Source organism: Nicotiana tabacum, chromosome 19 (assembly GCF_000715075.1).
Source record: "Nicotiana tabacum cultivar K326 chromosome 19, ASM71507v2, whole genome shotgun sequence".
NCBI classification, from domain to species: domain Eukaryota; kingdom Viridiplantae; phylum Streptophyta; class Magnoliopsida; order Solanales; family Solanaceae; genus Nicotiana; species Nicotiana tabacum.
The window spans coordinates 57,347,227-57,371,169 of record NC_134098.1 but is presented as its reverse complement, the minus strand read 5'-3'; the positions used below and the strand labels follow the sequence as shown (position 1 = coordinate 57,371,169).

The 23,943-nt window shown below is 37.8% G+C and overlaps 1 protein-coding gene across 1 annotated transcript; it reads right to left on the bottom strand.

Annotated features, from left to right (window-relative positions):
- Nucleotides 1-14,231: 14,231 nt before the first annotated feature.
- On the bottom strand, nt 14,232-21,456 carry LOC107816887 (sulfate transporter 3.1). The gene is made up of 12 exons (XM_016642634.2): nt 20,992-21,456; nt 20,422-20,629; nt 20,086-20,257; nt 19,349-19,414; nt 19,016-19,129; nt 17,838-17,954; nt 17,331-17,457; nt 16,117-16,403; nt 15,293-15,483; nt 15,115-15,197; nt 14,786-14,862; nt 14,232-14,674 (listed from the first exon to the last, which is right to left on the bottom strand). Exons 1-12 carry the CDS (start codon nt 21,335-21,337, stop codon nt 14,492-14,494), a joined length of 1,971 nt encoding a protein of 656 aa, XP_016498120.1. The 5' UTR covers nt 21,338-21,456; the 3' UTR covers nt 14,232-14,491.
- Nucleotides 21,457-23,943: the final 2,487 nt, after the last annotated feature.

Sequence of the window (23,943 nt, the reverse complement as noted above, 5' to 3'; positions counted from 1 at the left end):
TTCTCTGAAAGTCTCTCGAATAATCGCCACAAACCGAGCTCTCTAGGTCCAAAAATGGATAATGAAATCAAACCCTCGAAAAAATCTCCTTTTCTGCCCAGTCAAACCACATTTGCGGACAAGGTATCGCTTCTGCGACGCCGCACCTGCGGAAAAACCATCGCAGGTGCGGAAATCACCCTAGTCCAGGTCTTCCGCTTCTGCGGGACCGCTTCTGCGGGAACGCAACTGCACCTGCGACCACTGGCGCTTCTGTGGAAAATGTCCCGCTTCTTCGACCACTGCTGGGCAAGGCCAGCTCTACATCTGTGACTAAAACCTCGCTTATGCGAGCCTGCACTTGTGGCAAACCCCACCGCAGGTGCGATGACACCAGAACCAGCCCAACACCAGCAATCCTCTAAGTCCAAAAATGATCTGATGACAATCCGAATCACACCCGAGATCCCCGGGACCTCAACCAAATATACCAACCAGTCCTAAAATATCATACGAACTTAGTGGAGCCTTTAAATCACATCAAACAACGCGTAAAATACGAATTGCACATCGATTTAAGCCTAGTGAACTTTAAAACTTCTAACTTCTACATCCGATACCGAAACTTCTCAAATCAAGTCCGATTGACCTCCAATTTTGCACACAAGTCATAACTGATATTATGGAACTACTCCAACTTCCGAAATCAGAATTTGACCCCGATATCAACAAGTCCACTCCCGGTCAAACTTTTCAAAAATCATCCAATTTTCCAACTTTCGCCAATTAACGCCGAAATGTCCTACGGACCTCCAAATCAACATCCAAACACGCTCCTAAGATCAAAATCACCATATGGAACTATTGGAACTGTCAAAACTTCATTCCGGAGTGGTCTTCACACAATTCGAACTACAATCAATTCCTACGACTTAAACTTCTATTTTAGGGGCTACGTATCCCATTTCACTCCGAAACTAAAAACCAACCCTCCCGGCAAGTCACATAACCAAAGAATGAAATAGAGGGAGCAATAAATAGGGGTGCATGGATAATTCTCTCAAAACGATCGACCGGATCGTTACATCCTCCCCCTCTTAAAACAAACATTCGTCCTCGAACGAGTATAGAGACATACCTGAAGTGGTAAAAAGATGAGGATAACGGCTGCGCATATCATGCTCGGTCTCCCAAGTCGCCTCATCGACCAGATGACCCCTCCATTGAACCTTCACTAATGCGATGTTCTTTGACCTCAACTTTCGGACCTGCCTGTCCAAAATGGCTACCGGCTCCTCAACATAAGATAGATCCTTGTCCAACTGGATTGAGATGAAGTCTAAAACATGAGATGGATCGCCGTGATAATTTCGAAGCATGGAAACATGGAACACTGGATGAACTGCATAGAGACTAGGTGGTAGTGCAAGTCTGTAAGCCACTTCTCCAACCCTTTCAAGAATCTCAAAAGGCCCGATATACCTAGGGCTCAACTTGCCCTTCCTCCCGAACCTCATAGCACCCTTCATGGGCAAAACACAGAGCAAGACCCACTCCCCAACCATGAATGCAACATCGCAAACCTTCCGATCAACATAACTCTTCTGTCTGGATTGGGCTGTACAAAGTCGATCCTGAATTAATTTAACCTTTTCCAAAGCATCCTGAACCAAATCTGTACCCAATAGCCTAGCCTCACCCGGGTCAAACTAACCTACTGGAGACCGACACTGTCTACCATACAAAGCCTCATACGGGGCCATCTGAATGCTCGTCTGATAACTATTGTTGTAGGCGAGCTCTGCAAGTGGCAAGAACTGATCCCAAGAACCCCCAAAATTCATCACACACACACAAAGCATATCCTCCAATATCTGAATAGTGCGCTCGGACTGTCCGTCCGTCTGAGGGTAAAATAATATACTCAACTCCACCCGAGTACCCAACTCATGTTGTACGGCTCTCCAGAACCGCGCTGTAAACTGCGTACCCCGGTCAGAGATGATAGATACCGGCTCACCATGAAGCCTGACAATCTCGCAAATGTAAACCTGAGCCAGCTGCTCCGAAGAGTAATTTGTAACCACAAGAATGAAATGAGCTAACTTGGTCAGTCTATTCACAATCACCCAAACTGCATCGAACTTCCACTGAGTCCGTGGGAGCCCAATAACTAAATCCATAGTGATCCGTTCCCATTTACACTCCGAAATCTCTAGCTTCTGAAGCAGTCCACCTGGCCGCTGATGCTCATACTTCACCTGCTGACAATTTAGGCACCGAGCTACATACTCCACTATGCCTTTCTTCATCCGCCTCCACCAATAGTGCTGCCTCAAGTCCTAATACATCTTCGCGGCACCTAGATGAAAGGAGTACCAAAAACTGTGAGCCTCCTAGAGAATTAACTCATGCAAACCATCTATATTTGGCACACATAGCCTGCCCTGTATCCGTAATACACTGTCATCTCCAATAGTGACTTCCTTGGCATCACCGTGCTGAACCATGTCCTTAAGGACAAGTAGATGAGGGTCATCATACTGATGCTCTTTGATATAATAAAGAGAAGACTGAGAAACCACACAAGCCAAAACCCTGCTCGGCTCAGAAACATCCAATCTGACAAACTGGTTGGCCAAGGCCTGAACATCCAAGGCTAAAGGCCTCTCTGCTACTGGTAGATATGCTAAACTGCCCAAACTCTCTGCCTTGTGACTCAAGGCATCGGCCATCACATTGGCCTTCCCAGGATGATAGAGAATAGTGATATCATAATCCTCAAGCAGCTCCAACCATCTCCGCTGCCGCAAGTTAAGATCCTTCTGTTTAAACAAATGCTGTAGACTCCGATGGTCGGTGTAGACCTCACAAGGGACACCATACAAATAGTTCCGCCAGATCTTCAAGGCATGAATAATAGCTGCTAACTCGATGTCGGGGACAAGATAGTTCTTCTCATGCACCTTCAGCTATCTAGACGCGTAGGCAATCACCCTACCATCCTACATCAACACTGCACCAAGACTAATGCGCGACGTATCACAATACACCGTATAGGACCCCGAACTAGTAGGCAACACCAATACTGGGGCTGTAGTCAAAACAGTCTTGAACTTTTGAAAGCTTTCCTCATACTCCTCGGTCCACCTGAACAGAGCACCCTTCTGGGTCAATCTAGTCATAGGTGCTGCAATAGACGAGAAACCCTCTACAAATTGACGGTAATACCCCGCCAAGCCAAGAAAACTTCGGATCTCTGTAGTTGAGGATGGTTTGGGCTAACTCTACCCTGCTTCAATCTTCTTCGAATCTACCTTGATCCCTTCACTCGATACTACATGACCCAAAAATGCCATTGACTCTAGCCAGAATTCAAACTTCAAAAATTTTGCATACAACTTCTTTTCTCTCAAGGTCTGAAGCATGGTCCTCAGGTGCTGCTCATGATCCTCCTGGCTCCAGGAGTACACCAGAATGTCGTCAATAAACACAATGACAAAAGAGTTAAGATAGGGATAAAATACACTGTTCATCAAGTGCATGAATGCTGCTGGGGCGTTGGTCAGCCCGAAAGATATCACAAGGAACTCGTAATAACCATATCGAGTCATAAAAGCAGTCTTCGGGATATATGGCTCCCGAATATTCAACTGATGATAGCTTGAATGCAAGTCGATCTTAGAGAACACTCTGGCATGCTAAAGCTGATCAAATAGGTCATCAATACGTGGCAATGGATACCTATTCTTCATTGTAACCTTGTTCAACTGGCGATAATCAATACACATTCACATAGAACCATCCTTCTTTCTTACAAACAAGACAGGAGCACCCCAAGGCGACACACTGGGCCGAATGAAGCCCTTATCACGCAACTCTTGCAACTATTCCTTTAACTCCTCCAACTCTGTTTGGGCTATACGATAGGGTGGAATAGAAATGGGCTGTGTGCCCGGTAACAAATCATTACCAAAGTCGATATCTCTGTCGGGCGGCATGCTCGAAAGATCCGCCGGAAATACGTCTGGATAATCCCTCACTACCTGAAGTGACTCGACGATAGAAGTGTCAGCACTAACATCCCTCAGATATGCCAGATATGCATTGCGCCCCTTCTCAACCTTCCGCCGAGCCTTTAGAAATGAGACCACCCTACTAGGAACATAATCTAATGTACCTCTCCACTCTAGCCGTGGTAGACGTGGCATAGACAACGTCACTGTCTTGGCATGACAATTCAGGATAGCGTGATAGGGCGACAACCAGTCCATGCCCAAAATAACATCAAAATTCACCATACTGAGCAACAATAAATCAGCTTTGGTCTTAAAACCACTAAGAACAACAAACACGATTGATACACACGGTCAACAACAATAGAATCACCCATGGGTGTAGATACATAGATAGGAGAACTCAGAGAATCGCGAGATACACCCAAATACTGAGCAAAATAAGATGACACATAGGAATAATTGGAGCCTGGATCAAATAAGACTGATGCATCTCTATGAAAGACCGGAACAATACCTGTGATGAAAGAATCGAATGCAACTGCCCCTGTCCTAGCAGGAAGGGCATAATATCTGGCCTGGCCTCTCCCTCTAGGGCGACCTTTACCTGTCTTACCTCCACCTCAAGCTAGCTGTGCAGGTGGAGTGGTAGCTGATGCTGTAACGAAGCTTGAGGACCTGGTGGAATACGTAGAGCCTGAGTAATCTGTGGAGGTGCACCCCTCCTGAGTCTGGGGCAATCCCTCACCACATGACGAGTGTCACCACACTCAAAACAAGCTCTCGGAGGACGTGGCTGCTGTGACTGGCTCGGGCTTGATCGGCTGGACTGACTGCTGAAAGTATCCCATACAGGAGGTGCACTAGACAACGACGGTGCATAATAAGGAGCCTGTGGCCTAGGAGTGGCTGGAGTACCGCTGGCGGCTGGAAGTGTTGAATAAACAGGGCGACCCACATAGCCCCTACCCTGACGAGCTGCAGCTGGGGCACGAGTACCACTATATGTGCCAGACTCTCGAGACCTCTTGGCCTCTCTCTCCTCCCTCTCTCGAGTCAACATACCCTCCAATCTCCTAGCAATCCCCACTACCTGCTGGTATGCGATGTCCATTTTTAACTCTCGGGCCATGCTAAATCTGATACTGGGGTTGAGCCCCTCAATAAATCGACGAACCTGCTCCCGAACAGTAGCAACCAAGGTTGGTGCATGCATGGACAAATCACTGAACCAGACCACATACTCTGACACAGTCATAGAACCCTGGCGCAACTGATCAAACTCTGCGCGCCATGCATCTCTGAGACTTTGGGGGACATACTCGCTCAAGAACATATCTAAGAACTAAGTCTAAGTGAGTGAAGCTGCCTCGGCCGGACTATCCAACTCATATGATCGCCACCACTGATAGGCCACTCCTCCAAGCTGGAACGTAGTGAAAGAAACCCCACTAGACTCCGCAACATACATAATACGGAGGATACGGTGACACTCCTCAAGAAAACCCTGGGCATCCTCTGACGCCAAGTCACTGAAAGTAGGAGGGTGGTACTTCTTGTACCTCTCGAGCCTGAGCTGCTCCCCCTCAAAAACTGCTGCCCTAATCTCGGGCTGAACTGGAGCTACCGGCTGCATCGGTATGACCTCAGGAACCTGGTCGACCTGGAACCGCTGCTCTGGGGTATGGACGGCGGGAGTCTATGCTCCTCCCCGGCCTGCGATGTGGCGGGAGCAAGTGGTATCAACTCTGCCTGAGCTAACGTACTGAACATGCTCAGAATCTGGGTGAGGGTTTCCTGGAGGGCTGTGCATTAACAGGCGTCTCAGGTGCCTGCCCTCCAACTGGAGCTACTGGTGGCTCCTCTGTAGCAGCTAGTGCGGGTGCTCTGAAAGGAATGAGATTGTATTTATTCAGATCCTACAGATATGATACGACTCCAGAATATTATGCAAGCATGACGCTGGGGAGAGGCAGTAAAGGTTCTGCACTAGATGATACTGATAAATAAGTGGGAATGAACACTCGATACATAAAGAGCCAGTACGAGAGGTAAGTTAAGACAAAGGACATAACCCAAGAGGGGTTACACAGAATATAGATATGAGAATGGACCAACGAGTAGTCTGTAGTGGATTCAGGAAGAGTCTTGTTATGGCTAGACTAGAGGATACAATTAAAATCAACAGATCGTGCAAGATAAATAGAGTGAACCCCAACATAGGGAATCCAGTCTCGCAGATACGAGATCGCAATTGTTGAACAAATTTCAGATAGGAGTTGGGATAGTTAAAGGTACTGTATAAGTTTTCTAGAAATAAAAGAGAGTGCCACTGGGGAGACATTCAAAATTTCAGTTCAGAAGTAACCCTACAAGCACAAGGGCGCGGAGGTATGTAACTAAGGATAATTATAGGTGAGTAAGAACATCAATTATTCCTTCGGGTATGCGATGTAATAAGCTTGTAGCTTTACAGGAGTCAGAGGGTCTCCACTATGTACTACCCCGAAAGACTAGCTTTGAAAATAAGGAAGAAGGCTTCAACCTAAGCATAGTGACATAAATAAGAAATGGTCTTGTAACAAAAGTTTCACTATAATATTGTATACACTCCATAAGAAAGTGGCATCATTGTGGCTAATGAACGGGAAGTAAAAATCAAAGATGATATTTGAGATCATATGAGTTACAGGAAATTCTAGTATTTGTGGGCAATAAGATAATCCAAGTATTCATGCAACAAGTGGCAGAACGGCTAGGAATAAGTAATTTCTTACATTTAATGACAACTGAGAAGGCACGAAAGGAAATCTATGGTGCTAGCAATTTAAAGGAAGATTGCGATAGATATGTGTAGGTCGCAATCTAAAGTATGATAGAGCGACAAGGTTTTAGGTAGACAAGAGTAAGGTTATGAAAATATGAGTGAGAAGGTGACGAGAACAGGTAAGGCCTCGAGATTAAGCCTATCAAAATAAGAGAGCTGATGGTTTCCATAAGTTAAAGAAAGCTCGGTACAGTCTAAAGGAACTCAGAGGAGTCTAAGAATATGAGCAATTAGAAGAGATAAAATACTTCCCTGGTAGTAGAATAAGGGTGTAATGGTGATAGATAAGAGGATGACGTTTAGGATTTTGAATGAGTAATAATTTTAAGAAAAGGGATTTCATGAATTGCATGGGATTAGAATACCCATCTAAGATGAATCACGCCGGGATTCTATGAAATACGGTTATCAAAGTATAGTATCACCCCTAGGTGGATCAGCAAAATAACTTCAGATGTTCCTCGATGAGACGTGAGCCCTAGTGACAATGTATTACGTAAGAGGTCTCAAGTTATCAGTGGTAGATATAGATCAACATTAAGGTGAATCAACAATAGATGGATAAAAATTCCAAAGTATAAGAGGAGGTTATAATGCCATTCTTTAGATGAACAGTAATAAGGAAGCATTAAAGGACTTAGATTTATACATATGGGATAAGCAGTGAGAAAGTAACCTGGAGTTGGCTAGCAAACCTCGGTAATAATAAACTGAAGTAAGTGTTATAGTATGGTATGACCTACCTAGATACACTAAAGCCAAAATGACAGATAACCAAGGCTAGGAAACAAAATATAGCAATAGTGGTACATTCAACAAAGTACCAAGTGAAGAACTTCAGTATACCTATAGATGCCCAGAGGGACAGCCTATTATAGTCTTGTATATGTTCACAAAGTGAGGCTTAGAGATTGGCTAAAAGCTGGAGAAAAATGAGAGAAGAGTCTCTTAGGCGCGCATACAAGGACAAAGTCGTACGGACTGCATGATAGAAGGCAGTAATAGTTACGAGATTTGAATAATTCTGATCACGAGTCATGGCGGGAGAAAGAGACCTAAAGGGTGGAATGCCTTGGCCTTTGAATTTATTCATAGAACAATTGCCTAGTTGGCAAAGGACAATATTTAAGTATTCATAAGAGCCATAGGTTATGAGAATGATAAGCTCATCACTCAACATTTGAGGAGGAATTATGTTACACCCCATGTGTTTGTACGTGAAAGTACGTCGTAAGTCAATTGATGTAAGCTTGAAAATGAGATCCTCTTTGAAAGTATATAAAGTGATTTAATGATGTTACATCCCATTTTTGCAAGCCTTTAAGAGTTATCATTCGGGGAAAAATGTTTTTAAGGGGACATGTTATTACACCCCGTACTTCAGACTTCACTGTCATTATAGAATTATCTAATGTAAGCTCAAAAAGGACGAAATCCTTCTACAAGGATAAGAAAGGTTTACTGAAGTCTTAAGTAAGTTAAGATGAATATGAGACTTGTTAATCATAATTTAAATGATTTTAAAGTCATGATATGACTATATATGATGTTTGGATATGAAATATAAAGTTTGGGAAAAATCGGATTTAAGTTGCGGAAAAACAAACCGACTAAGGAATTGCCTTGTAATGAAGCTTTTTGAGCAATACATCTCATAAACTTTATGATATTTTTTTCGGACATATTATATACCAAATTGAAGGTCTTTCAGTCTAGTTTCTAAAACATTTAACCATTCATCGATATGATATCAGAGTAGAGATATATCGCATTTTTACGAGACTGCGCAAGTAGCACCCATGGGACCTACAAAGTCGGGAAAAACTTCCAGCTTGTATTGAAGTCAATTCTTCGTCGTCTTAACTCATTTTTCTGGTCCAAAGAAGTTCCTAAATTCTATCCAATGGTTCCTCCATGATTCTAGGGTGAGAACCTAAGATGAAAACATGAAACCACTGCTAAAAAACCTGTAGTGCTTGCTAGATCGTAGTTCTTCGTCTTGTGGCTATTTTGGAGGGTTCTTCAAAGGTAAGTAACCTCAGATTTAGTGTTGTTCTTGTTGATTAAGATAATAATCAGTCCCTCCTTCATATATATTATATTTGTAAGGTGAACTACAAATGTTTACACACCAACTGGAACACCAAAAGTTGATTCAAGAAGAGAATACAATACCTATAGTGTAGTGGTGTTATTGAGGATAGTTGTAGGCTGTGCTTGGCTGAAATTTTGTGTTGTTTCTACTGTTTAAGGTGAGTATAAACTCCTACTACATGTACTTGAAGTTGTTTGTGTTTTGGTTGCATTATTTGAGAAAACTACTATAATAGGAAACTTGAAATAGTTTGAGATGTTATGTGTTTTAATGGACTGTTTTGGAAAGGCTGTTTTCATGAACTATAAATAGCTGAAAAATAGGGAAAATAACTTGATTATGATATGGTTTCTGTTGTTATACATGTCTATATATTTACCAAGTGAATTGGTAAAAGAAGCATACGAAACTTGAGATTGGAAGTGAAGAATATCTTAAGTCACTTCTATGGTGTTGTATTGCCATTGAGGGCTATTGTGAGCTAAGTTGAGACAGGGTTTCGAGTTGTAGCTATTGTCCAAGGTATGTATAACATCTTCTTTATTGTGCCTAAGGTTAATCTTGTGTTGGTTATGTTGTTTGAGTGAAAACTCATAAGATAGCACTTGAAAGAACATGAGATATGGTTGTCTTTTTGGTTGGACTGTTTTGTGGCTAAATATATGGTTTGTGGTGGCTGAACATTATGAGAAATATTTTAATAATGTTGTGGATGTGGTTGTTAAGCTTTTCTAGGTGTAAATTAAGTTGATTGAAGAAGAAAATATGAAAAACAAGTGATTGATGATAAAAATTAAGGTGCTAGACTTATGAGGCTATTTTTAAAGGCATTTTGTGGATGCTTTGAACTAGAAATAATATAGTACATATAACTATGATGTTCTGAAGGTTGTAAACTAATTTATAGAATAAGAGTTGGATTCATATCTTGATATGAGTAAAAACGAGTTTGCTGCTCAATATGATTGTTAAGATAATCGGAGAAACTCATATTGGATTATATTATTGTTATTGCTATTGTTGGTTATAGTTATTGTTGTTGGGTTGTTTATGACCCTTAGTGGTCTTTGGGATGTATTAAAAATAGGGGAGTTGCTGCCCGATTTTTCTTAAGCCATACGACTAGCCAAATACGATGGTACGACATTATATGTTAACAGCAATATCATTTCACTTGTTGTAGATGCAAGAAGTTGTGTTGAGCTTGGTTGAGTGATAAGGAAGAGATCATACAGGTATGTTAAGGCTATCCCTTCTTTCCTTTTGGCATGATCCATATGATGCAACGAAACGAGCAAGCACGAAACTTACACAAATGATTCTATTCTTAGAAGTACTTGGGGTGCCTATGTTCTTGATTCCCCATGTGTCCTATTATTCTATCGTCTATTCATGGGTCTTAGAAAATACGTAAGTTGATAAAGTTTATTTCATGATATTAACCGAAGGCATATTAATCTCTTGATATTTCGTGAGATCTTATTGACTTATTTCATTATGCATTGCATTCATTTATATATGTATATTGACACATGACCAGATGACATTATATACGCGTATAGTATATATAGGGTATGGGGAAAGGTAACGGCGTTATATACACACCACCACCTGATCAGCTGATCTACGTTGATGATTTCGCCCACAGAGACCGAGATGATATGATAGGATGCCTTCAAAGGCTTAATGATGTTATGTACGTACATACCTATGCATGATGTGACATTTATACGCATATGCATGACATTATAAATGTTTCATGATTCACAGAGCTATTCAGACTTACATATTGAGTTCTTTACTCCATGTTTCTTTCACGTCTTTTATATACTGCTTTCATGCCTTACATACTCGATACTTTATTTGTACTAATATCCCTTTTGCCTGGGGATGCTGCGTTTCATGCCCGCAGGTCCCGATAGACAGGTTGAGAATCCTCCTAGAAGGCTATCAGCTCAACGGAAGGTGTTGGTGCACTCCACTTGCTCCAGAGTTGCCTATTTGGTCAATATGATTTGGGCATGTATTGATTGGTATGGCGGGGCCATATATCGAACTCTATGACATTTATGTACTCGTAGAGGCTTGTAGATAGATGTCATATATATGAATACTTGTATGGCCTTGCCGGCCTATGTTTTGAGTATACAAATGATCATGTCGGCCTTATAGGCCTGTATGTCACATGCATAAGCTTCTATATCATGTTGGGTCATCCCATGTCGAGTATTCTCTTATGTTTAATTCTAGTTATCTCATGACGGCCTTTTTGGTTCATTTACCTATGATAATATGATAAGAAGGATACGTTACGTTGGTACTCGGTTGAGTTAGGCACCGGGTGCCCATCGCGGCCCTACGGTTTGGGTCGTGACACAATCATGTATATCACTATCTACAATGGAAGCCGAATACGTGGCTCTCACATCAGCAACGCAAGAAGTTGTTTGGTTGAAAAAGTTCTTGGAACACTTGTTGAATATCGCAGAAAATGCTGAACCAATGTTAGTCTACTGTGACAGTGAGGCTGCAATATCCTCTACCAAGGACCTAAGTTTCATTATAAAACCAAACATATAGATATCAAGTATAACTATGCGAGAGACATGGTTAGATGCAAGATAATGAATGTGAAGTATGTTTCTACAAAAGACATATAAGCATATCCATTAGTCAAGCCCTTGTCAAGAGATGCATTTGTAAGACACACTAGGCCTCAAGGCTTGCGCAGACTTTAAGATAATTCATTTTTCCCATGTTCACAAAACTGATGTTCTTTGATTATCAATAAAGTTGATTTACGTACATACGTATTTTTATTGCTGAATATTTTGTGCATTCTTAATTCATTTTATATTCGATATGTATGTCAAGCAGTGTTTTAAAAGGTATTTTCGGGGCGAGCCCTGGGGAGAGGCGCACCAAAAATATCTCGAGGCGATGGTGTGGGGCGAAAGTCTCAAGGAGCGTACGCCCGAGCGTTTGAGGTGTATTTTTGTAGTGAGGCGTAAGCCCCGGAGACTTTTTCAAATTAAAACAAAATTTGTTGAATAAGTCCTTTATATAATACCCAAATTCTCAAAAGTCAGTTTGGTAATTACTCAGAAGGTTTAAAAAGGAAACTGAAATGTATTATATTTAAAAGTCAAGACCTTTTTTATTGATTGAAGCTCTAATTCATGGTCTTTCCCAATTCTTTATCTTATCCGCTAGTCTGCTAAAGCAACGAATATTTAATTTTTTTTACAAATACAAAGAGAATTACATTCTCCTTCATAGCAGCAAGTTCAAATTTCAAATTGCAGGTTGGTCATCCTTTTTGTTCCTCCACGTAGAAAACTTTATTCTTTTCGACTCAAGTTACTTGTGCTTCTAAGTAGTGTATAATTGATTATTTTGACTGCTAATTTTTTGTGGGGATGGAGCACATCTATATATATATATTTCACATATTTATAGTTTTCTTCAATTTTTATGCAATTTTACCTGTTTTTAAATATTTACTGTAATTATATTATTTTATAAAATATTAAAAACTAAATACTTATGGGGCTTACGCCCCGTGCCTCGGGGCTTACGCCTCGCTGAGGCATATATAAAATGCCTTGCCTTGCGCTCACACCTTTTAAGACACTGATGTCAAGTAGACAAGAGGTTGGCCTTCTCACACATGCAACTGCCTCCTTATCTTAGTGATGTCAGGAGATGAGACATGATTTTAAGCAAAATTATTAGAAAGATAATTTGAGAGCTATTCGGTTAATATCAGAATGTCGCTTAAACAATGACATAAGGTCATCAGGGTAAAAAACATTCACCTAGTCTACTCTGTGATCTAGATGTGAGTTAAAAATAATATTGTAAAACATGAAACTCACATTTAGATACTTATGATGTCTAAATATCATTTGTACAGCATTCTTTATGAAATAAAGAGAAACACTCCTTGGAAAAAGGAAAAAAATGTTGTAGCACATGCTTCATATCATGTATGCTATTGTCGGCCAATTGGGTTAGCATAAGTCCATTCTCAATTTATTGTTGTGTGAGACCGAGAGCTTTTATGGTGGCTCAAGATTTTGTACCCTCAAAGACTCCGGTCAGATACTTGAACTTAGTGTGATGTTAGTTATCTTAGTGTAATTTCCAAAGGACCATGAACACAGATTCGGTCTAGCGAAACATATCTAGAAAAACAATCAAACTAATATAAAGAGGATCGAGAAAAGAGGAAGATCATTGATGGAATCTCATTTGTTTGTGTTCACTAGTGCACCAGTTATAACTTATGAGTTATGATTGTGAATATTAGAAATGGTGATATGAGATTTTGAGATTATATCAAATATGATTCATATGATCTAGAGTACTGCATACTTTATGATTTACTTTCAAGTTTGCGCTTGACAAGATGTTATATATTCCTAACATATGTATAGCACTTAGCTCTCACAGTATATTAGTCGCACGGTCTACTTTCCTGTATGAATGATTGAGGAGATGAGATGAGAATATGTTTCTCAGACTAGATGAGCACTCCCATTATGTATGAGTGGGAGATGTAAAAACTTTTGGGTCCACCCATAAGGGATACTTTAAGGCCCAATAGGGTTATTAGTCAACTCTAATATTCTCTATATAAGTACACTTACAGTGTACAATAAAACAGACTCTCAATAGTATTTTCTACACTCTCTTCTCCTAAAATCAGACTAGGATTTAGACTGTAGAATTGGGAGTTGATCCAACACAGAGTGACAACCACTACCGACCAGTAATTCCAGTCGCAGTTTATTTGTTCCTTCCATTTCTGCTACGTGAACAAGTATGTTCTAGTTTTACAATTTACGCGCTGTCTAATGTGTTTAGTTTAACGCATTCATTCATATTTGATCATCAACTTCACGAGTGAAATATAAGGAAGCAACGTGTAGCATCTCTCGAGTCGATCAGTACATGCACCAGATGTTCATGTACACTCAGATAGTACAAAAAACATAGGCATAACTTCAAGCAAGAACTTAATTGTTGTATACCTAAAGGAACAAGTAAAAGTTCCACGATGCTCTAACAACTAAAACTACACAATCACATGATATTTGAGCAAGCAAAGATCTTGAGTTTGAATCTCTACGTCACTCATTGATTGAGAATTTTCACGTGCTTGGTCACAATTACAAATAAACATGAAAGTTTGTGCGCACATCTATTCGTGCAAGGATCAAATTATACAATCATAGATATAGCCTCAAATAGATATTTGGAGAAGCAGAATCTGGCCTTAATAAATTAAAACAGTTGCAGCCTTCACGTAAGTAAATTAAAATTTGTGGCAATCTTGACAAGCTATAAATGTACAGGTAAAACACTCTCTTTAATTAGGCTTAATTAATACATGTTGAGAAAAGACCCTTCCAACTGCTTATGTGGAAGAGATGTGTCTAGAATTTGGCCTACAACTCAAAGCTCAAAGCCAATATGCATGTTACACAGCATCATTATAAATTCGATGTGTAGCTTGTCATACTAATTATAACATATACAGATCGAATAATTTAATCTTGAAAAGAGCTGTCAAACGTTGTTGCTAAATGAACCATCTGTGGAAGACTTTGGTTTGCAGGAGTGAAGCATGTAATTGCATGATTCCACAGCCTCCCCCACAGTTAGAAATATCCATTCCTGTCCTATTGTCTCTATGAAATTGGACTTGTTCAGCTTCTTCATTACCTCTGCCCCTGGATTTGCCAGCACAAGCTACAATCCCACAATAATATATGTTACAGTTTTGTTGCAAAGAATTTATTAGCACTTGATAACTTCCAATAGATTTTTAACATGTACTGAGGATATTAATAAGAGTCAAACCTTGAGATCTCTTCTATCAAGATTCTTCTTGACCTCTTCTAGCATGCTAATTCCGCTAGTATCAATGTTGCCTACGGCTGCCCATCATATAAAGAATTTTAGCACTGAGTTTAAGTTCTAAGTACTATATTAGCACTATCAGGTAAAATCAACACAACAATTGGTAACCTATAAAATAGAATGAGAACGTAATAAACACTGATAATGTAAACATTATTTATACGTATATATAACTTAAATCTTTTTAGCACATCCTTGTTTCTTTTTTACTTGGATAAGAAATTGTCAAATTTCAAGATCATAAACATATATAGGACAAGTTAACTGACCTCCCATATCAAGTATAACATATTGCAACGTCTCTCCTGAAGAATTTAACTTGTCTTCCTCGTCGTCGATCCATCTTGAGATCCTATAAAAAGTGAAACAGAACTCAGAATTAGTGTTAACTTTGCATCTACATGTTCGAAGATGTGTAGTTACATATGTAGTACAGTTTCAAATTACCTCTCTCTTAAGTAGCTTGCATTGGCAAAGTAAATGGGTGCACCAAGGTCAAGTATGAGAACGCCCGGAACAGTGTCTGTGTTTGTGTATTGCTCAACATTTCTGTAGATCTTAGAATCGGGGATGTTACCAAGCACTAACATTCTTGGTCTTGCTACAAATAGCAACACCCTTAGCAACGATAAAGCAACCTGCATTTGCATTAAAAGTTTACGCTATTAAATCTTGATTAATTGGAAACCACCTGCTTAGTTGACAAGTACTCGTTTCTTCCCCCTTCCTAGTTACTACTAGTCTATTAGTAATAACAGAACGGATTTTTCCAATGTATAATTTTTAATTGTTCTATCCAAACTGAATTTGCTTCAAAATGTTTGATATTTTAGAAACGCAAAAAGTATTTTTTTTTTTTTTTGGAATCTACCACTTCTGCTCTAGTTAGTAGAGTGTTGATTAAATTATGAAACGTTATGATTAAGGCTATTAAATTCTTTTCTTAAGAATTGTGCAAAAACCTTAAAAGACAGTTAATACGGACTGACAAGGGTGGAGCTAGGTAGAAATAAGGGGATTCAATTGAATTTCTTTTGCCCAAAACTATGATGTGCAAATTAAAAAGAGTTTTTATGTTATATATAAATGGTTGAATCCCTTAATATAAGGAATATAATTAATGGCAAAGGGGGTTCAAAAGTTGATTTTGGTCACAGGGTCAAATTCTAGGTATAATATTTAAGTATCTTTCTGAATCTCATCATATAAATTCCTGACTCCCCACCTGAATCGAATGAAATATTAGTTACTAGAAATTAAGGGATACGTACAGCAATGACTAAGCCAATTTCGACACTGGCAAAGACGACGCCAAAGTAAGCACTAATGCAGACCAAGAAATCAAATTTGTCGACGTGCCAGAGGTGAATTGCAGCATTATAGTCGATGAGTCCGAACATTGCAGAAATTATAATGGATGATAAGACCACTAATGGAGTGTAATGGAACAATGGAGTTAGCACCAACAGTGTCACCATTACTGCCAGCGCCATTACTATGTTTGATACTGCTGTTTTGCATCCTGCGTTGAAGTTCACTGCCGATCGCGAAAATGGACCTGCACTTTCACTTTTCTGATTACCAGCTTGTTCATGATATATAAATGAGCTTAAATTTTGTATAATGGCAATGTAAAAGTATTTACTCAATAAAATCACTTAAAAAGACAATTGAAGATAAGTCTATATTAGTAACATGAAACAATTGGCAAGTAATACACCAAACGGCCAAAATACTACGACAACATACCCAGTGTAATCCCACCAAGTAGGGTTTGGGGAAGGTAGAATATACGCAAACCTTACCCTGACCTTTGTGAAAGTTGAGAGGTTGTTTTCGATAGATCACCCCGGGCTCAAAGAAAATTTAAAAGAGGCAGACACAACAAATAGTAATAACAGCCAGATAAAGGGATAAGGTGATAGAATAATCAAAGCGAAAGAAACAACATAGTATAGCAAAAGAAATCTGCGGATAAGAAGCTACGAAGATAAGAGATTAATATTAATGCTACCCGCATGAGAAGGAGACACGCATGTCTAGCTACTAACCTTCTATCCTAATTCCCAACCCACAAACCTGCCTATCAAGGATCATATCCTCTGTAAGCTGGAGTAGATATGTCATGCCCAAACAGCCAAAATACATTGATAGAATAAATAAAACTGAGTGTGTATAATTTAAATCCTAGTATATAAATTATCTGAAATATAGTATAGTTAACATTATTATATTTTAGTTAATTAAACACTGTAGCTGGTCTAATCTGACAACAAATCATGAAACCTTTTTTTTTCTTTTTCTTTTTTAAGCTGTTAATCTGCATGTATTAACCACTACTTTATTTGCTACTTTTATGTGTGTATACTGGGTGCTCCGGACATGATGGACAGATGTTGATTAATCCAATTAATGGGGCATTGTTTTTCCCGCTGTTTCAGGTAATTCAAAAACAAATTTGAAAGAGAATAAGGAAAATATATACCAGTAGTGAGGTAGCAGGAAGTGCACGAGCCGACGATGTTCATCATTCCAAAAGCGATCATCTCTTTGTTGCCATCTATATGGTAGTTCTTGAACATTGCAAAGCTTCTCCCCACTGCTATTCCTTCCTGTCACGTCCCCAAATCAAAGTTTTATGAATGAGTTAAGTTACAGTAGGTTAAATTGCACTAATTGTCTACTTATACATTTACATTGTCACTGGACATGAGATATCTTCATGATAAGTCTAAGAAAATCTTCAACTTTATCAGCTTAGTAGTTAATGGCGGTTGAATGGTAATTGAATGGTAATGTAGTTGAAAGATTATTGAATTATAAACTCGGGACATTATAAGTCATATTAATCATATTTAAAATCACTAGATTTGAACCTAAGAAAATCTCCATTACTTGAAACAATTTCATGTCTAAGGTGCTTGCTTATAGAGCCGTAAAAGAGAAATTAGTTTTGCGCAAAAGGTCAAGTATGGGAATAGTGAAAGCTTACAGCAAGAGATACAACACCCGTGACTATGCCAGTTTTGATAGCTGTTGAAAGATAAGGTGCTCCAAATGACAAATCCATTATTGACACTGGATTTAACCCTTTCTTCAGCTCTCCAATCTGTTCATAATCCACATAATTAACCATCCATTTAGTCATGTTTTTCACATGATGTCTAATTATATGTGCAGTCACAAATAACTTATCACATGCCTATTTTGGTGGGGATGGCTCATATATAATAGTAGAAAGAAAAAATTACAAAAAGAAGACGACTTTCGATTGTATCAAACCATTAATTGGATTGAAACTACACTAAAGTTACGTTGAATAAAGTTATATGTAACCATTAGGTTGCATTTTTAATTCCGACATCATGTTTTTGGACTTGAAATATTCCATTTGTTCATTTTTAGTTGTTCACTTTTAATTTTGTACCTCCTTTAAGAAAAAATGTATGAAGTATGTATTTTATAATTTTACTCATAATAATAATAACATTTCAAAAAGTCTTGAGAAATAATTTAGGAAATGAGTAATTAATGATAAGGGTAAAACAAAAAAGAAAAAAAGATTATCTTTGTCTTGATTTGGTATAGTAAACAAGTAAAAGTGAAAATGTATTTTTAGTAGATGTGACAAGTAACATATATGCCAGATGGTATTCAGTAATGAAAATTTTCTATAACTTAACCCAGTCTAAAACTACCATAATATATTTCAACAAAATGAATCATCGACTACAATAATTCAAACTTTGTTCTATCTCAATTTCATTGTCATATTTGTTTAATGTTAAATTGAGTAACTTCTAGGACGAAGAAAACTATCACCTAGAAATGTCTCCTTAAATGGGCAAAGATAATGCCAACAGCAAATTTGCTGGGCCAGTGTCCTTGAAACATTAAATTGTCAGTCAATCATGGCATTGGTAGGTCTGTCTATATCAAACGAACGTGTGCAATACTCAAACCACAAGAATCAAAACCCAAATTAAACACTCCAAATGCAGTAATCCAAATAGCAGAAATATCACATCACCCCACCATAGTGTTTGTGTTGTGAACAGTAGACTAATTTAGTAGCTCACCAGTCATATTGAAATCTTTTAAGCCAAATAGATGTAATTTAATTATACACCTTCTTGAAATTAAGAAAACAAAATTAATTAAAGGACATACCACTTGAACGCCGTGTTTTTCAGCGTGCGTGAAATAGACAAAAATAGTTCCCAGTATGACGGACATCAATGGAGCCATTGCTGATATCCAAAACAACTTTGGTCTTTTTTGGCTCTGCATGCATGCATTTCCATTACAACGAGCAATAGTTATAGTGTAAAAATTCTTTAAATTGGTATATAACTCAAATCCTAATTACTTTAATAATAAATTATAACTCGAACATATAAATATTTCTTTTAACACCATGCATAAAATTTATACTCCTTAAAAATTTGCTTTCATGGTACTATTCATATATGTTTGAATAGGTCAAAGTTGGTTGTAACTTACAAGGAATCTAGACCCCAGCAGGTAGAAAAGGAAACAGAAACCCAGCACCGCACTTTGCCATCGCCACTGCAATTATTTTTATCATTAACCATAAGCAAAGTCAGAAACCACATTAATTAATTAAAATAAAATAAAATAGAATAAACTAATCCTCGTGAAGGTTCAACTAAAATTGTACGGTAACAGTAGAATTTTTATTCTCAAGGAAAAAAAAAGAAAAGAAGTTAGTGAGAATCGAACAATAATATTTGCTTTTTAAAAATAAATATATTCAAGAAAACAAGACTATAGTCTTGCACGGAAAAATACATATCCATTATCGAAAGAGTCGCAGAATTGTAGGGGCTTGGGGGCGGAGAGCACACGTAAAAAATAAGATAAGTTATATGTTACGACAAATTAAAATACATCCATGATAAGCTATTGTTGGTGTATGTAATCAAAGTCTCACATGAGAAAAGTAGAAAAAAATTACTTGTAAAAAGTTGAATAATTTTAATAGGGTGAAAATTGTAAGGCTTAACCTAAAACGACAATATCATACTATGTGGAGATAACGAGGTATGAAGTGGGGGGCCCGACTTATTGTCTTAGCCTGTATACGAGCCAGGTTGTTGGGCGTACATGTGAACAAAGTCCAACACAAAATGTAAAAAAAAACTACTTATAATGAGTTGGATTTTCTTTAAGGAAAAATCGTGCAAACTTAACACAAAGCGAATCACATTTATATATACCTCATGCGTTTGGGTAAAAACAGAACGCAAGACGGAAATGACATCAGTGGACTGAGTAAAATGGTGAAGACCAAGTATCCCTTTTAGCTGCTGAAGTATAACAACTGTGGCTGCTCCACCCATGAACCCAACTATTGTTGCATGTGATAGAAAATCCACTATGAATCCCAGCCTGCATGTAAAAATTATTTACCCAACTAGCATTACCATCAACTTATTCTAACAAAAAGACAGTCATAATCATCAAACGATTAAAACATACTAGTTCATCTGACCCAATTTATATATGTAGCACACTTTCATTTAATTATAGTATATTCTACTGTATATACTAACCTGAAAATTCCAAGAGCTGCTTCAAATATTCCGGAAAAGAATGTGGCTGTGAAGGCAAGATGAAGATAAAGTGTTGGATTATCAGTTGGATTTACTTCGTCCCCTAGCATTGAACTAATTAGAAGTGACGCAACAGCAACTGTCCCAACTGCTAAGTCTCTTGAACTCCCCATTACTGCGTAGACTAGTGGCGGAACAAAGCTGGAATCTGTCATCAGAATAACCAACAAACCCATAAGTTATCACGTAACTAGCTACGCCTCACACTGCTCAATCCCTACTAGAAAGCTTGTTAGGATTTTGGGAGATTAAGATACAAACATTAAGGAAATTCCTGACATAGTTATCATGTACTTGTGCTGGTAAGCGGAAGCACATGTAAATTGTAATGTATAGTTCATAATTGCAAGAGTGCACCAGGTTCAGTGGTGAGCAAGTAAAAATTGAACCCGCCAAATTTAAATTTTAAATTCGTCTACATAATGATATCCAACGAACTAATTGAGGTGCACTCACTCACGTACACCACCATTATAATAAAACACAGAATAACGTTATACTGTGACTTACAGAGGCCAAGTATAGGTGGCAAATTGGCAAGTTTTGCATAGCTAATTCCCTGAGGAATGGCGAGACTGGCTATAGTGATCCCAGCAATAAGGTCCGACTTGAAGAAATCCAAGGTGTAACGAGGACCCCATTCAAAGATTGGAAAGATATACTGAAGTCCAAGTATGAATTTCTTGCGAGGTGGCTGATTCTTGAATTGCCTAAGTGGATCATCAGGGAACAAAGTTTCTTTAACTGTGTTCTTTAGAGACTTGAAAAAAGGTTGTGGTGGTGGGATTTCCACTGCGTGTGTTTTTCTGCTCTCCCCATTCATTGATGATGGGTACTCATAGTCCTTGTTACCCATTCCCACACTCTAAATTTTATTTGTAAACAGTACTAAAATAATGAATTGATAAGAGTTTTGCAATGTCTAGAGCTGAAGCTTTGAAGGAAGGATTATTTGTTGGATACTAAAGGGAGAGTACTTTATATAGAGAAAATGAACAATAGGAACTGTCGACAATTTTTGAAGTACGCCAAGGGGCAACGAACAGGGACCAATTGTCTAATTCTTGATTGATTTTGATACTTCCGTTTTAGCATTAACTGCCACAAAGCCGAGTTCAATTTTAACATTTGGCTTTTTCCGGTATCAGGAACCAAACGTTGGTAGCTCACGATTCTACTTGAAGTAAATTAAGTTCTGTTCAAAAAAACATTTACACACTTTATGTCTACGTTACTCGAACTCTTGCCGGGTGCGTATTGAATCCTTCAAAATTAATGTATTTTTTAAATATTCAATACGGAGACGACAATAATTTTGGAAAATCCGAACATCATAGTTCAATGTTTGCTTAATCCCATGGAGCACATTATCCATTTTTTCCAGACATATACATGGCATTAGTTTAATTTGTTATAATACTTTGGTTATGTAAACATTAGAAGCGCCTAAGTCAGTGGGAGTATACTTCACAATATTTTCTCATGGTGGTGCACTTTGGCAATTGGCTATATATAATTTCAATCACTCTCAGCTTGACACTTGGTTACTATTATTGGAGTGGATTTTTTTTTTGGGCTGTATTCTTTATTTAAAAGCCTCTATATGATCAATGCATGCTTACGTGTTTACGCAGTTTGGTAGGATATTCTAGTAGTATCAATCAGTTGGTGATATAATTTATTTAAATATGTATATCTCTAGAAGTTATGAAAATGAATCACTCTAAGTAATGAGACCAGATAGTGCCTAGCAGATGGGGTCTGATATTTCGTCAAAAAGTAGGCAGCCGCGGACCTTATAGTCAAATTTGACTCAATAATTCAAACTCAAAAAGATTACGTGTTTAGCTAATTTGTGGGTTCAAATGTCATTCCTATTTTGTAAACAATTCTGTACAAACTTTGCTTCTAATCATCACAAAGCGAATTTCAGACTTAATTGTGTTTTTTAACTTTATTTTGTCCGTTTTAACGGCCAAAATGCATATCCTGATCGACAGAAGCACAACTTATTCATTAAACTGCTAGTAGTTCCGCAGTATATCAATAACCAAGTGATTCTTAATTTTCCAGAGATATTCGATCTTAATAAGATTTTAAGTTATCTTTTTTTGATCAAATTCGCAAGATTTTATATCTCATGTCAGACATTAGTGATATTTTAGATTAAAAAAGTATTTCAACTATGGTACACGAGTAAGGAGTAAATGTAAACTTTTGACCCAAAATGGGAGACAATAATGAGAGATGATCATAAAGGATAATTAATAACTTGATCATTTTGTTGGTATGTTAATAATAATGTTGTTTAATTTGGAAAAGCTTGATCATATTCATATGTTACTTTACACTTACTACTATTTTGGATGCTATATGATAGGTGACATTATTTGCAAATGTGAACACATCAGACGCATCAAATACTTATTTTAGGATCCCAAAAACGGTGAGAGTCATGTGTTAGATGTTACTAATTATAGTTCTTTACTTCCTTTATATTAAATTATGGTGCAGGCTCATTTGGGGTAGTAACAAGTACTAGAGTATATATATTTAAATAGATAAGACGTAAAACAGCAAGGATCTGGCTCCCCTTCATTTTATTATTATTATTATTACATTCATTTTATATCTTTTACGTTCAGATATTATACTCTTCCTGTACTTTGTCAATTTAGACAAAACTCAATCATCATTACTAGTAATTTTTAACCTACTTTACTAAGTTTACTTTTAACTTTTGTTTTTGAAGAATATAATTAAGGTCACATGTTGCTCTAGGAGATGGTAAAATTGACCATCAAAAGTAACTTAATTAGATTATTAGAACGTCGTTGAAGAAGTGCTTACACCAAACTAAAGCTAGCATCATCATTATTATTATTGTTGTTGTTTATTATTATTATAGAATTACTTGACGATAAGCTTACTGGTTTACCTTATTATTATAGAATTATTATTATAGAATTACTTGACGATATTCAAACATTATTAAGTTATTAACTTTCACCTACAGATAAAAGACAGGAGATTATTGGCGTCGATAATATTATTATGAGCTGATGCTTAATTAAAAACTTCGTTTAGGAGTTAGGACAAAAGATCCTGTTCTAATTTCTGAACCAGGTGCATTAGGTATTCATGTTCCCACACAGATACAGTTTCCATATCATCTCCATGCAGTCAAAAGTGGGCCTTCATCGTAGAGAAGAAAGGTTACGTTCTCTGCAATAAATGAGTTAGTATGTGATTTAAATTTTGATTTGCTTTCCTATAAAGAGGATGCGTGATACATGACATTAGGTTGTTACATATAATTGGATTTAATTAAATAACAGTCTCAGAAACCAAACTGTGTAAGAAGACAAAATTAGTTTGGCGAACAGCTCCGGAGATCCTATACATACTTAGCTAGCGTTTTCATTAAAGAATGCTAAAATATAAAAAAGTAAAAATATATAA

Excerpts from the sequence above, each read along its gene's own strand:
- LOC107816887 (XM_016642634.2), bottom strand. The coding sequence starts at position 21,337 with ATGGGTAACAAGGACTATGAGTACCCATCATCAATGAATGGGGAGAGC. Across the intron at positions 19,130-19,348 it reads TGCTGGGGTCTAGATTCCTT|AGCCAAAAAAGACCAAAGTT; the intron begins GTAAGTTACAAC and ends GCATGCATGCAG. Across the intron at positions 17,955-19,015 it reads AAAAACACGGCGTTCAAGTG|ATTGGAGAGCTGAAGAAAGG; the intron begins GTATGTCCTTTA and ends GATTATGAACAG.